Here is a 12,366-nt window from a genome sequence, read left to right on the forward strand (position 1 = left end):
AGCAATGAAGGAATGAAAACCCAAAATCCCTGTAAATGTTCATTAAAACTAATAAAATTTAATAATAATAATAAAAAAAAAGAGTGACCACAATGACTTTTCTCACAGCAATTTTCTTCCAAGTCTTCATACAAAGATATCTTCCATCCAAACCAAGAAGTTTCAGAACTGAGAGTGGCCTGTCCTCTTAGATTCTGCCAGTCTCCCCACCCCCTCGCCTCCACATACGGACTCTCCTCCATCTATTCCTCCACACCCCCACCCCATGCTGTAATTCCAGTATGCTGTCTGATTTTTGGAAAAAATACAGCCAGGCAAGCAGAAAGGTCTCCTATTTGTTAAGATTTTATAACTTCCTGGCACTGTGTTATAATTTTATAACGTGGGTCACAGCTCAAGGCTCTGTGTGCTCAGACAAAAAAAATCTCAGGAAAGGACTGTTGGCCAACAGAAGTGAAGGCTTCTCAAGACACACAGTGAACTACACAGCCTGACCTGCGACAGGCCATCAGCCAGCTGGATGGCTCTGCTGCTCACTACCCGAGGCTACAGTTCCTATGTAATGACCTGTCTCATGAAGCAAATAATTACAATGATAATATAACGGCAGAGATGAAACTAGAAATAAAAAAAAAACAAACCAAAAACTAGGCGATTGATTCTCTCTCCTTTTCTTTGTTGTTCACTGTTGTTCTGTGATTTTAGCTTTCGGAATGAGAACATTTCTCAGGTCTGCCGGATACTTGACTATCGAGTATCCAAAAGAAGTTGACAAGACAGAAAGCCAGACTTGCCGTACTGTCTTAGAAAAGCAACTCCTTTTTTGTCATAATTCCTTCATTTGCAGAACGCAGAGTTTGTATCAGTGGTTATGTGACCTTTTTGTCTGATAGCTGTTCCTGTGTACCATCAAGTCGGAACCAACCCATTGCCAACCCTCTGCTGGGTTTTCTGAGGCAGTTAGTTAATCACCCAGGAGACTGCCCGTCCTTCTCCCACGGAGCAGCTGGTGGCTTTGAACTGTGTGCCTTGGGGATTGCAGCGCAGTTTCAACCACTAGGCCACCAGTGCTTCCTGTCTGCCAGTGGAACGGCCTTTATATTTTTAAATGTAACACAGCTGTTTGGGGTTCTGGAAGCATCACTCCGGAATCACCAGTGTGTACAGAGTGAACTGCCCCCTCGCACTGGACCTGGGACGGGAGACTGAGGCTGCCACTCACCTGGAAGAGCTCTCTAAATGAGGGGTGGACCATCGGGTTGGGGACAAAAGGAAGCGCGTAGTAAGGCAGAAACTCCGTGGTCTGGCTCAGGGCTGCCCCTCTGGTCTCCAGGTAGGTTTTGAAGTAAGACATCCTTTCGTCCAGCAACTCTCTGTCCTGCGAGGGAGGGAGAGGCTTGTTTCAGGTGCCTGTTCAACTGGTCTGAGAGAAGCAGCAGCTGAGTCAACACGCTGACAACCTCCATCACCCACATCGTCCCCACTGGGAAGGAGCCCTGGTGGCACAGTGACGAAGAGCCCAGATGCCAACCAATCTGTGGGGCCTGGAACCCACCAGCCGCCCCCCAGGAGGAGGGGAACGTGGTCCACTCCCATCAAGACCACAGTGGAGGGACCTCACTGGGGCAGATGACTGTCCTGCAGGGCCACCTTGAGCGGGAAGCTGGACGGCGATGTGACTAATTTGGTTTTGGTTTCTCTGGCAGGAATGTCTCCGTTCACTCTAACGTCACTTCAAATCTCAAACCCTGATGGAATGTTCTCCATAATAGCAAGGACTATCTGCATCTCGAGATATGATGCTCTTTTCGCTTTATTATTTGCTCACACCCTTAAAATTCTTTATAAGCATTATCTTTAATGGCAGAACAAAATCTTGTGGTCTCTCATAGCTTGTGTGCGACTGTGAGTTATTAATTATTAGACATGCACGCCATTTCCACCTCTCAGATACAGCTACATGCGGATCGATCTGTCTGCACGTCCTTGACTGCCTCAGTCATTGTCAAATCAGCTCCAAGTCAGGGAAGTTTCCCAGAAGTGATCTGGCAGAATTTTAGTGGTTTTTGGAAATAGAAGTTTCCGTATCATTACTTCTTTCCTTCATTAAACTCATCAGGAATTATCAGTAAGTTTCGTGCATCACCTCGGACAAACCCATTCTCCTCCCAGGCTCTCCTCTCAGGTCTCAACGAGTAAATCAGATGAGCTGAGCTACTCACATTTTAATCTGGTGTCTTCTTTACTAGCCCTCGTTTGACCACAGGGTTTAGAAAAAATCTGCCAACTTTTCTTCAAAGAAGCCCAGTGACAGAACAATAAAGCATATGGCTATTAACCGAAAGATCAGGAGTTCAATTCCACCTGCAGCTCTTCAGTCCCTACAGGTGATGACTGTGGCTACTTGGTCCCTATATATGATCACTATGGCAGGAATTGACTCCATGAAAATTTTTTTTAATATCAAAATGGAAAAATTGGGAATAGAAATAAATGCAAACTAAAAGCTCCCATGATCTCACCCATCTGGGTAAATACTCTTGTGGGAAAATCCTTCAAAACTGACCCCCACAATGCACCTGGAATGTTGGTCACTCCACTTTCTCCCCACCCTTCACTCTCCGACATTAAAATGTATCCAGATACATGAAGACAGGTCCAAGGGCAGTAGCTAAGGCATGAAGAAGTCAACAGTGTTAGCTGGCTCTACTCCCAAGGGACTCTTCATCCATTCTGTTTCCTCTGCGCCCAAGGATTCACTCTTAGGAGGGCAGCCTCGAGGCTCAGCTCCCTCCTCTCTTGTGTCTCAGCCCCCAGGAAAAGACGGAGGACGCCAAACTCAACTTATCCGTCAAATGGACTTCAACAAATCGACATATCCTTTTCCCACTGTTACATTTCAGTTCAAATTTATATTGTAGTATATCATCTAATTTGTACACAGCAGCAGAGAGGAAGACCCTCTATGAGGCAGACTGATTCAGTGACTGGGGTAATTGGGATAGCTGTGTTGCAGACAGTGAGATTGGCACAGGACAGAGCAGGGTTTAGGGCTGTTGTACACAGGGTCGCTATGAGTCGCAGGGGACTCGACGGCACATGACAACAACATATGATTTAATAAGCAGTCTGAATATGTATCCTCTTTGGCTTATCTGTCTGTATGAAGTTGTCAAAATAAATAACACCACAAAAAACAAACTTTGCTGAGGTTCCAAAAACTTGAGGTATTATATAGCCTCAAAAAAAAAATTATATTTCCAATGACCATAAGAAAACCTAAAGTATTCAATGACGATTTCAATACAGAAATCATTAAATTGTGAAGTAAGAAAATTAGCTAGTGGGAATGAGTCAGATAATCATTCCTTAATATGCAGATGCCTACATCTGGAAGGCAAACCTCCTCTCATCTCACCCCCCTCACATAGCAGTCACATCAGCTCCAAGGTTGAGGTGAACCCACTAACACACACACACACACACACACACACACAACCCCCCACATAACAGTCACACCAACCCCAAGGTCAAGGTGCACCTACAGGCCTCCCTGAGGAGTGTTTCAGAAGATAGATGGCAAAGTGGATGTGAAGATAGAATTCCAACTTCTGGGCCAGGGAGTCCCCATCTCGAATGGAGCCAGGAATGTGCTCCTCCCAGTGACTGAAGAACTCCTTCTGGTCTCCACTGTCAAATGCAGCAATGAGAGCCTTCTGTGGAAAAGACAGCCAACTGAACCCCAGGTGTAAGAGATGCCTGTTCTTCCAACTCCCCAAATCCTCACAACCCTCCGGTCTCTCAAATGCCCATGGAGTCGGTGGGAGGGACCTGCGCTTCCTGTCAGGGTCCCTCACCCAGGAGGTGGGGGCAGCGCAGCAGACCTCCCAGGAGGCACCAAGCCCCTCAGGCCGAGCTTGCCCACCTGCTTCCCTGTTTGTAGAGAGAAGAGATGGAACATTTCTGAGCTGGAAAAGCTCAGGCTTAGGCTGCACATGAGGCCAGAGACCCCACAAGCACGTAACCACACTCTTATCACCCTTGGGGCTCGCTGACTCAGAGACCCAGCTGCTAAAACCCGGGGGCGGGGGGACCTGCCCGTGAGGGAGAGACTGATTCTCTTCATCACGAACTTCCTCTTGCCCCAAACAAACTACAACTCGCCAGGAGGGGATGACGTCTGTCTGGTCCCAAGCCCTGAGGACTGACTCCCTTTTCCTTCTGTCTCGTGAATGGACCTAGCAGGCCTGATGGTTCCGCAAGTCTCCTGGGTCAGGAGCAGAGGTTCAAAGATGGCATTACTGGTTTGTCTGCAAACAGCCAGGCGACCTCAGAGTAACTGTGAACTGGTCCCAGGAGGAACCCCAACGTTCTCCAACGGACAGGCTGGAGCATCTACAGCAACCCCAAAAGAAGACAAGTCTCACCTGGATCACCAGCAACGTGGCATCTCGGAGAGACCCGCCTGCTCTCTTAGACAAGGGCTTCCCTTTGATTTTGCACTCTTTTGAAAACGTTTTCAAAGTGTCTTCAAATTCGGCAAAATCTAAATACTGTGAGAAGAACAGAAAAGGTATTTTTCCCTGTTTCCAGCATCAGCAGAGCAATAGTCTATGCTGTCCTCCCGTAGCAGCACATTCTCGCCCATCTGTAACGGACAGGCGCCGCTCGGTGAAGCGCGGTGGAGAAGCAGAGCCGTGAGGGATCCAACCTCAACTGTGCCAAGTCGTCTGCTGAGCGCCCAGGGAGGCAGGATGTAGACAAGAAATCTGTTTCCATAAGGAAAATGTGTGCTCCATGATTCATTAGAAAACTTAATAGAAATAAAATGGTGTAAGCAGCGGCCTCAAAAGGGTCCATGAGCCTGACAGCTTTGGTCTAGCTGGGAATTGGTTCCTGGAAACAGGGGATTAGAAGTGTTACAGTATCCATCCTGTGAGGACTGCAATCAAGGTCAAGAAACAAAATGTGAACATGCTGATGAGTCGAAACTCATTTGCTCCGTCCTGTTTTACCCAAACCACAATACAATGTTAAACAATCACCTCATCTCTTAGAAGATCATTTCCCCCAAGATGGGCAAAGTCACAAGTGACGTCCAGCCAGAGCCCAGTACGAAGGATCCCCAGGCCCCTGAAGGCTCCCCACCACCATGTTCTGCAAAATGAACCCAGCAGAGCAGTGTGTACCCACCTCCTTCCTCGCTCCTGAGGGTGTGTCTCCCCGTGTGACAGTCCCTAACTGGACAGTTCCCTGCCTGACCTACAGCCTGTGCTGGGGAGGCTTTGTGAGTTTATTCACTGGAGTTTCTGGATCACTTTAGGCTCGATGAAGCTGTGTCCTAAGACGCCTTTAAAACCGAAAGCAAAAACATACCCTGGGGGTGTCTTAAAACCAAATACTACCTCTATCGACTGCCACGGAGTCATTCCTGCCTCACTGAGACCCACTTCCTGCCTGCCTGAGACCCATTTCCTGTCACACTGGGACCCACAGGCCACAGCAGAACCGGCCCTACGTTCCCAAGGTTGTAATCTCAGGGAAACTGCCAGCCACGTCTCTTCCTGCGGAGCAGCTGCGTGGTTAAGCACCACACACCCAGGGCTCCCCAAGACCAGCTAACAGCTGCGTTTATTTGGTAAAGAACGTCTGCCTTGAGCACTCTGCTCTTTTAAGATCCATCTAATCAGGAGGGAGCACAGCAAGGTCAGATGGGAACCTGAGGGGCAGAAGGTTTACGTGAACGAAGAGGCACAGGAGAGAGAGAGCAGTTCAGAAAGGTGGGGAGATTGTGGACACAACACAAGGACATAACCAGAGCCGCTGAATGTGTGTATGTTCTGCTGGGTTTACTTTTAAAAATGATTTTTTCAAAGACTATTCTTGATCGCGCCAGCACATTCCGGAGCAGTCTTTGCACGTGGCTGCTTCACCCTCGATGTCCGGTGTATGGCTCATTTAGCAGGAAGATGGCAGCAGCTGATAATTCAGCACCAGCTACACGCCGGCTGCATGGCAAAAGCCGCAAAGAGCCAGCAAGCACACCCAGGGCACACCTGCCCAGCCACAGCCGAGAGCTGCCCACCGCCGACTCACTGCTGTCTGGTCAACGGTGATTCAAAGGGACCCCGTGGGCTGAAACGAACCATCCCACAGGGTCCCCAGTGCCAGAAATCTGCAGAAGCAGACGGTCTCGTGTACCGAGTTCTCTAAGTCATGACACGATCACTCAGTTACCTTCTTCCACACACTGAAAAGCGAGCAGCATGCAGACGGATGAGGGGAGAGGCAAGAGACAGTAAGGGGATGATCAGTGGAACGTCACTGCAGAGAGGCCAGTCGCAGAGGGGACAGCGGGAGCGGTGTGGCCGGTGTGGGGACTGGAATTAATGTCATAAAACAAACTATCCACCAAAGGCTAAGTGGAAAATCTGTATGTTCTCTAAACCTTCAAACCACAATCAAAAAACTCAAGGCACCTGCAGGAGGCTATGTGGGCCGTGTCAGTGCCGCCAGGGAACAGGCCAGCGACAAGGTGGTGGGCAGGGGCTCTCCCCTTCTGTAAAGGGGCGATGAGATTTTGAAGACTGACAGAGAAGTTTGCAAAGACAGCCATTACACCACTACCAGCAGTTACTGCAGAGTGAAGCAGGGGAATTCACCCTCAACTCTTCTGGGCCGACTCAAGTTTTAATCCCCTTACTTTTCTCATTTTTCCACTTATTTTCAAATAATGCATTTCATCCCTTTTTTATGGTTGAGATAATGCACAGCAGAGCACATGCCAGTTCAATCACTTCCACACATACAGTTTAGTGACAGTGACCACCACCCCCCACTCCTGTCTGAGCCGCTCTTCCGTGACTAATGTAAACGTGCCGCCCTGAAGTTGCCTCTGATCTTTCAAGTTGCTGTTGTCAGTTTGATCCCAGAGCCACGCTCACTGGCAACAAGCAGTCATTGTCGTGTGACATCAAGTCAGAATCGACTCATAGCTGACCCTCCAATGGGTTTCTGGAGCCAGTCCACCAGTAAATTTCACAGGAGGAGACTGCCCGTCTTTTTCCTGCAGAGCAGCTGGTGGACTTGAACTGTGTCCATGGGGTTGGTCCTTCCCACTAGGCCACCAGAGCTCCCTCAAGAAGGTTCACAATAATAGACCTGATAGAGCAGAGAGAACTGCCTCAGAGTTTCCCAGGTTACAGACGGCTACCGTGAAACAGACAGCGGCATCCTTCTGCTGGAATTGTGGGTGGGCTCAAACTGCAGACCTTTCAGTTAGCAGCCAAGCACTTTAGCTGAACCACCAGAGCTGGGAGCCCAGATACACAGTTCTTAAAAGAGCGCGATGCTCAGTGCAGACATCCTTTCCTAATAAGGCTAAACCACTGCCAGGGGATATTTTTCATTTAAGGTAGAAGTATTGCTTTAAGCCAGAGGTTTTAGGGATTCATCCAACCTCCAGTACTCCAAAATGTGGACTCCACAAGAATTTGGAATTGTATTTTTAAAGCAGTATTTTTTCAAAAGTGGTCTTAAGAAATCCATTTATGAAAAGATAAACACATAGACAATTATTTAATAGAAAACAGATAAATAACTCCAGCACAGCCACAGAATAAACACGCCAGGCACTATGGAATTCACTGTTTTAAACGACAAACATTGCATTTTCAGATCCCTTTCTATGTGACTCATGTGTGTATAATGGACCTACCTCTCTTACGAGTCCAAGTAATTCGGATTCATGAGCCAAAACGTCTCCCATGATGAAGGGTTACTGTAATTCTCACAGCAAAAATCTCTGAAAGAAAAAAATTAGACAAAAACTTTTCTTCAATCATCTGTGAAATCACACAAGGTGACTGTAGTTGGCAGAATAATGGTCTCCAAACACAGCTACTCCTTATTCTGGAACCTCTTAATTAAGACCTACTTAAAGTGGCCTACGACAGGGAGCTGGAAAGACAGAACACTGTGAGGTCAGGGAGGGGATGGACACATGCAATTATGATTCTGGACACAGTGCCTGATAAAGTAGAGGGTCTGTGAAAAGGCGTAAGATACACACAAGGCAGACTGACACAATCGCTGTACAATGGGCTCAAAACAAGGCAATGACTGTGAGGCAGGGACAAGACCAGGCCATGTTTTGTTCACTGTACACAAGGTCACTACAAGTCGGGAGCAATTCAATGGCACTTAACAACAACATGACCATTAGAAGAAGGCCTCATGGCACAGGTATTAAAGCATTCAGCTGCTAACAGAAAGGTCAGCAGTTCAAACCCACTAGTCACTCCAGGGAAGAAAGATGTGGTGTCAGCTTCCATACAGATCCAGCCTTGGAACCCAGGAAGCAGCTCTGCCCTAGAGCATCACTGTGAGTGGGACCTACAACAAGGTTTCTGGGTGTCTGTTTCATGCACATAGGAAGGAGCCTGGGTGGAAGAATAGTTAAGAACTCGGCTACTGACCAGAAGGAAGATGGTTTGAATTTACTATCGGGTTCAAATGAAGACCTACCACTCTGCTCCCACCAAGAGTTCAGTCTGGGAAACATTATGATCAGTTCTACTCTGTCATGTAGGGCCACTGTGGAATCGACTAAGAACATGATGATGGGAGTGGGTGGGTGAGAAGGATACAGGAACGCTGCCAGTACTAAGAGTAGTAAGTACTTGGGAAGAATGAAGAAAACGGGACAGCCAGGATTCTGGAATCTCTGTAAATGAGCAGCAGGGGCGGAAGGGCAGACGTGAGCCAGGTGCTAAACCCTCCAGAGAAACCAGCATGGGCTCAGGAGGTGACTGCATCAAGGTGGGACAGGCTCAGGCACATCCCTCAGAGGAGTGGGAGCCTGGAAGAAGGGGGAGGTGGCCTGGAAACAGTAACGAGGAACAAGGAGGACATTACCATCCACCCCACCCACCACCTCCAGGCCTGCCAGGGAAACCAGGTTGGGGAGAAATCCAGCTAGCATCGGCATGGACGGCCACCTCTCCAGCTCCTCTCTGGACCAATTTCCTCCCCCCGCTTCTGTCTGCTCCTGTGCACCCCTCCTCCATGCTGGGCCCCACTGAGAGTGAACTCCTGCCATTCCCCTGTGTAACCCGCTCTTTCATGATTCTAAGGCCTCTGTTTGATGTCCTTGACTCACCTCCTGGGTAAATTCAAGTCATCCCTCAGATCTAGTCTAGACTTGATCTCTTCGGGAAGTCTTCCGCAGGCTTCCCCACTGAGAACACCCTCTTTCCTCTGGAATACCAGTGGTTTCTACTCCGACTATTACACCTGTCGTTGTTGTTGTTGTTCTTGTTATGTGAAACAGTCAGAACTGACTCATAGGTGACTCTTCAGTAGGTTTTCAGAGGCTATAAAACTACATGTGAGGAGACTGCCTGGCTTTTTCCTTCAGGGCAGCTGATCCGATTCGAATCACCTGCCTTTGGGTTGGCAGCACAACTCCCTACCAGCAGACCACCAGAGCTCCCTACTGCTAAACCTACCACCATGGGCAGGGACTATGTTCAAATTTCAGTATCCCCAGGGCCTAGAAGAGAGCCTGGTGGACAAGACCAACAACCACAGCCTCTGATGGATAAATGAACTAAGCACAGGAATAGTACGTTTGAAGGCTGAGACAATGAGGCTGTATTTGAGAACCCACGCTCCTCACTCACTCTCTCTCTCTCTCACACACACACACACACACACACCCGGGCCTTTTGCACCTATTGTCTTCTCTGCCTAAAACATCCATCCTCCTTTCTTGGTCAGACTACACTCTGCATTTCATAAACCTCACCTCCTCACAAGTCTCCACTGTCTATCACTTAAGTAAGACTCATTACCTGTCAGTGAAGCTGAGTCACACTGGGTATCTCTGATATTCTTACAAATTTCAAAATGTGGCTACAACCTTTACACTGTCATGTGGCTGCTAGCCACAGCTGAGTCAGCTGCAATGCAAGAAGCTCTTGTGTCTAAGAGAACAAAGCACTCACCATGCTGTACCATCTTCATCATCACTGGGATGTCGGAGTCCACTGCGCCCACCCATCTCAACTTAATGAGGGTCTCCCTCATTTTCATTGACCCTGTGTGTTGCCAAAGGAGCCCTGCTGTAAAAACAGTGAAATACTGGGCTGCTGTCTCAGAGTTCTTTTGTCCAAATCCACCAGCGAGTGAAAAGACCCAGTGGTTTGCTCCCGGAAGGATTTCGACAGCTAGGAATCCTAAGAGGCATACAGATTTCCTAAGAGGAAATTCAAAGGGGTCCAGGAAACACTACAGCGCCCGAGAGAATTGCTAGGATTCAGAATCAAGTCAATGACACATAATGACTTAACCACGCATGATGACTCTTCTATAAGACATCATTTAGTTTATTAAATACCAGGCAACGGGCAAAATGCTTCACGATTAGAGTTCACAGGAGCAACTTAAGCAGAGAGTAGGGAGCTCCAGTGGCCTACTGATCAAGAATTGTGCTACCCGAATGGATAGAGGAGCTGTGGTATATTCACACAATGGAATACTATGCAGCACTGAAAAACAAGGCACTCATGCAACAGTGTGCAAAGTGGATGACCCTAGATAACATTATGTTGAGTGAAATATCTCAGTCATAAAAGGACAAATACTGCATAGGGCCACTCTTGTAAAATGGGACTGACATCTGGGTTGAGGGAAGGCAGAGAAGCAGGGGAGGAATGATGTATACTACATTGAAACAGATGAGGGAGAACTGTTTAAAAGGGATATATGATTGGGTATTATTGTCATGACAGGAGTCCAGAACGAAGGCTGCACAGTGAAGTGGACTTGGGAGGAGGGACTGCATAACAATGAAAGAGTTTTTATTTTACTTTCCAAGGAGAAGAGTGAATTGGTGGGAAGGGGTGGGCAGGGAGAAAAGTGCAATAATGAATGACTGGAAATCCAAAGTCTCTGTAAACTTTCATTGAAATTAATCAAAGAAGAAAAAAAAAAAGAATTGTGCTACCAACACTTGGTTTGAAAGATGGGCAATCTCCTCCCAGCGATTATCTGCCTCTGGGAACAGACTGGAGGGTCGATCAGCTATAGGTCAGTTCCAACTCAAGGGTAAACAGCAAGAAATCAGTGAATATAATTTGCAGATGAGGCTCAGGGAGCTTGACACTCTCCCAACGTCCTCAGCACTCAGTACGTGCAAGGTTGCAATATAAATCCAGACGGATCTTAATCACACATGAGCATTATTTCCCCTCAAGTTTAGGTCACCAGAATCCGTCACCACGGATGTTGGTCAAAAGGTTCTCTGGTCTAGGTTTTACTGAAAACCGTGGCACGGGCGCTGCCAAGATCTCTTCATTATCAACAAGCTCCTCAGCCGATAGTCATGCGCACTCAGGTTTAAAAGTCACAGCTTTCTTCTACGCGGAACTCGAGAAACACTTAGGCCACGAGTGGGGCTTCCAGCGACAACTTATGCAGCTCTCTGCTAGAGAAATTAAAGAGTCTGCAAGCTGGTGGGATGAAGAGGACTTGTCCTGAATACGAATTAACGCGCCACGCATCCTGTTAGTATCCAGACCGCAGGAACTCTGGACTTCACCGGGAGGAGGCCGATGGGCACTTGGGGAAGGGATCTAACTGGCCACCAGCCCACTCCCAGCGGGACAAGCTGGCGTCCCTCTCCCAGCCTGGCACTCTGCGGCAAAGGCTTTCTCGGGATGCAATGAAGGAGCCTTAAGGATGGACGACCCCAGGGGGCCACTTGGGGCCCACGCCAGAATAAGGACCTTAAACTGCAGGCCGACGTGGGGCGTGGGCAGGAGAGGGCTCATCGGGGTTTTTCTCTGGGGCGAGAGGTGGGCAGAGGCTCGGCCCTCGGGCCACATCGCTGCTCCTCCCCGCTCGGAGCCAGCGGGACCGGCCAGGGGGCGCGATCCAGGGAAACTGGGGGACCCCGGGAACAAGGACGGGAGCCTCGGGGAGGCGGGGGACACGCTTACCTGCAGTCCGGCCGCACGCTCTCCGCGGGGCCGCCACCTCTACAGCCGTCACCCCGGCAACCGCCGCCGCCGCCCGGGGTCACGTGGGCAGGAACAGCCAATCGTGTGCGGCGAGGCCGGCGCGGCGCATCCTGGGAGGCTGGCGTGGCCACGCCTCCTGGCGGCGGAAGCAAGAACTGAAGTCGGTTCCGGCCTTGCCGCCGCCCTCCCTCTGCTTCCCGTGGTCATTCCCTGAAATCGGGGTCCGGCCCTGCCGCCGATGATCATTGCCTGAGGTCGGGGTCCGGCCCTGCCTCCGATGGTCATTCCCTGAAGTCGGGGTCCGGCGCTGCCGCCGATGGTCATTCCCTGAGGTCGGGGTCCG

The 12,366-nt window shown here is 49.1% G+C and overlaps 1 protein-coding gene across 1 annotated transcript in view; it reads right to left on the bottom strand.

Annotated features, from left to right (window-relative positions):
• The window catches only part of ARMC9 (armadillo repeat containing 9), a 176,751-nt gene extending 164,645 nt beyond the window's left edge, over positions 1-12,106 (bottom strand). Inside the window, exons 1-5 of the mRNA XM_006893542.1 lie at positions 12,003-12,106; positions 7,718-7,802; positions 4,428-4,553; positions 3,546-3,716; positions 1,223-1,378 (exon numbers count right to left, since the gene is read on the bottom strand). Coding sequence (XP_006893604.1) covers positions 1,223-1,378; positions 3,546-3,716; positions 4,428-4,553; positions 7,718-7,768 — 504 coding nt within the window. The 5' untranslated portion in view covers positions 7,769-7,802; positions 12,003-12,106. The remainder of the gene's footprint in view (positions 1-1,222; positions 1,379-3,545; positions 3,717-4,427; positions 4,554-7,717; positions 7,803-12,002) is intronic.
• Between the last annotated feature and the right edge of the window lie 260 nt (positions 12,107-12,366).

This window comes from Elephantulus edwardii, unplaced genomic scaffold, assembly GCF_000299155.1.
Source record: "Elephantulus edwardii isolate Elephantulus edwardi_28Jun2011 unplaced genomic scaffold, EleEdw1.0 scaffold00127, whole genome shotgun sequence".
NCBI classification, from domain to species: domain Eukaryota; kingdom Metazoa; phylum Chordata; class Mammalia; order Macroscelidea; family Macroscelididae; genus Elephantulus; species Elephantulus edwardii.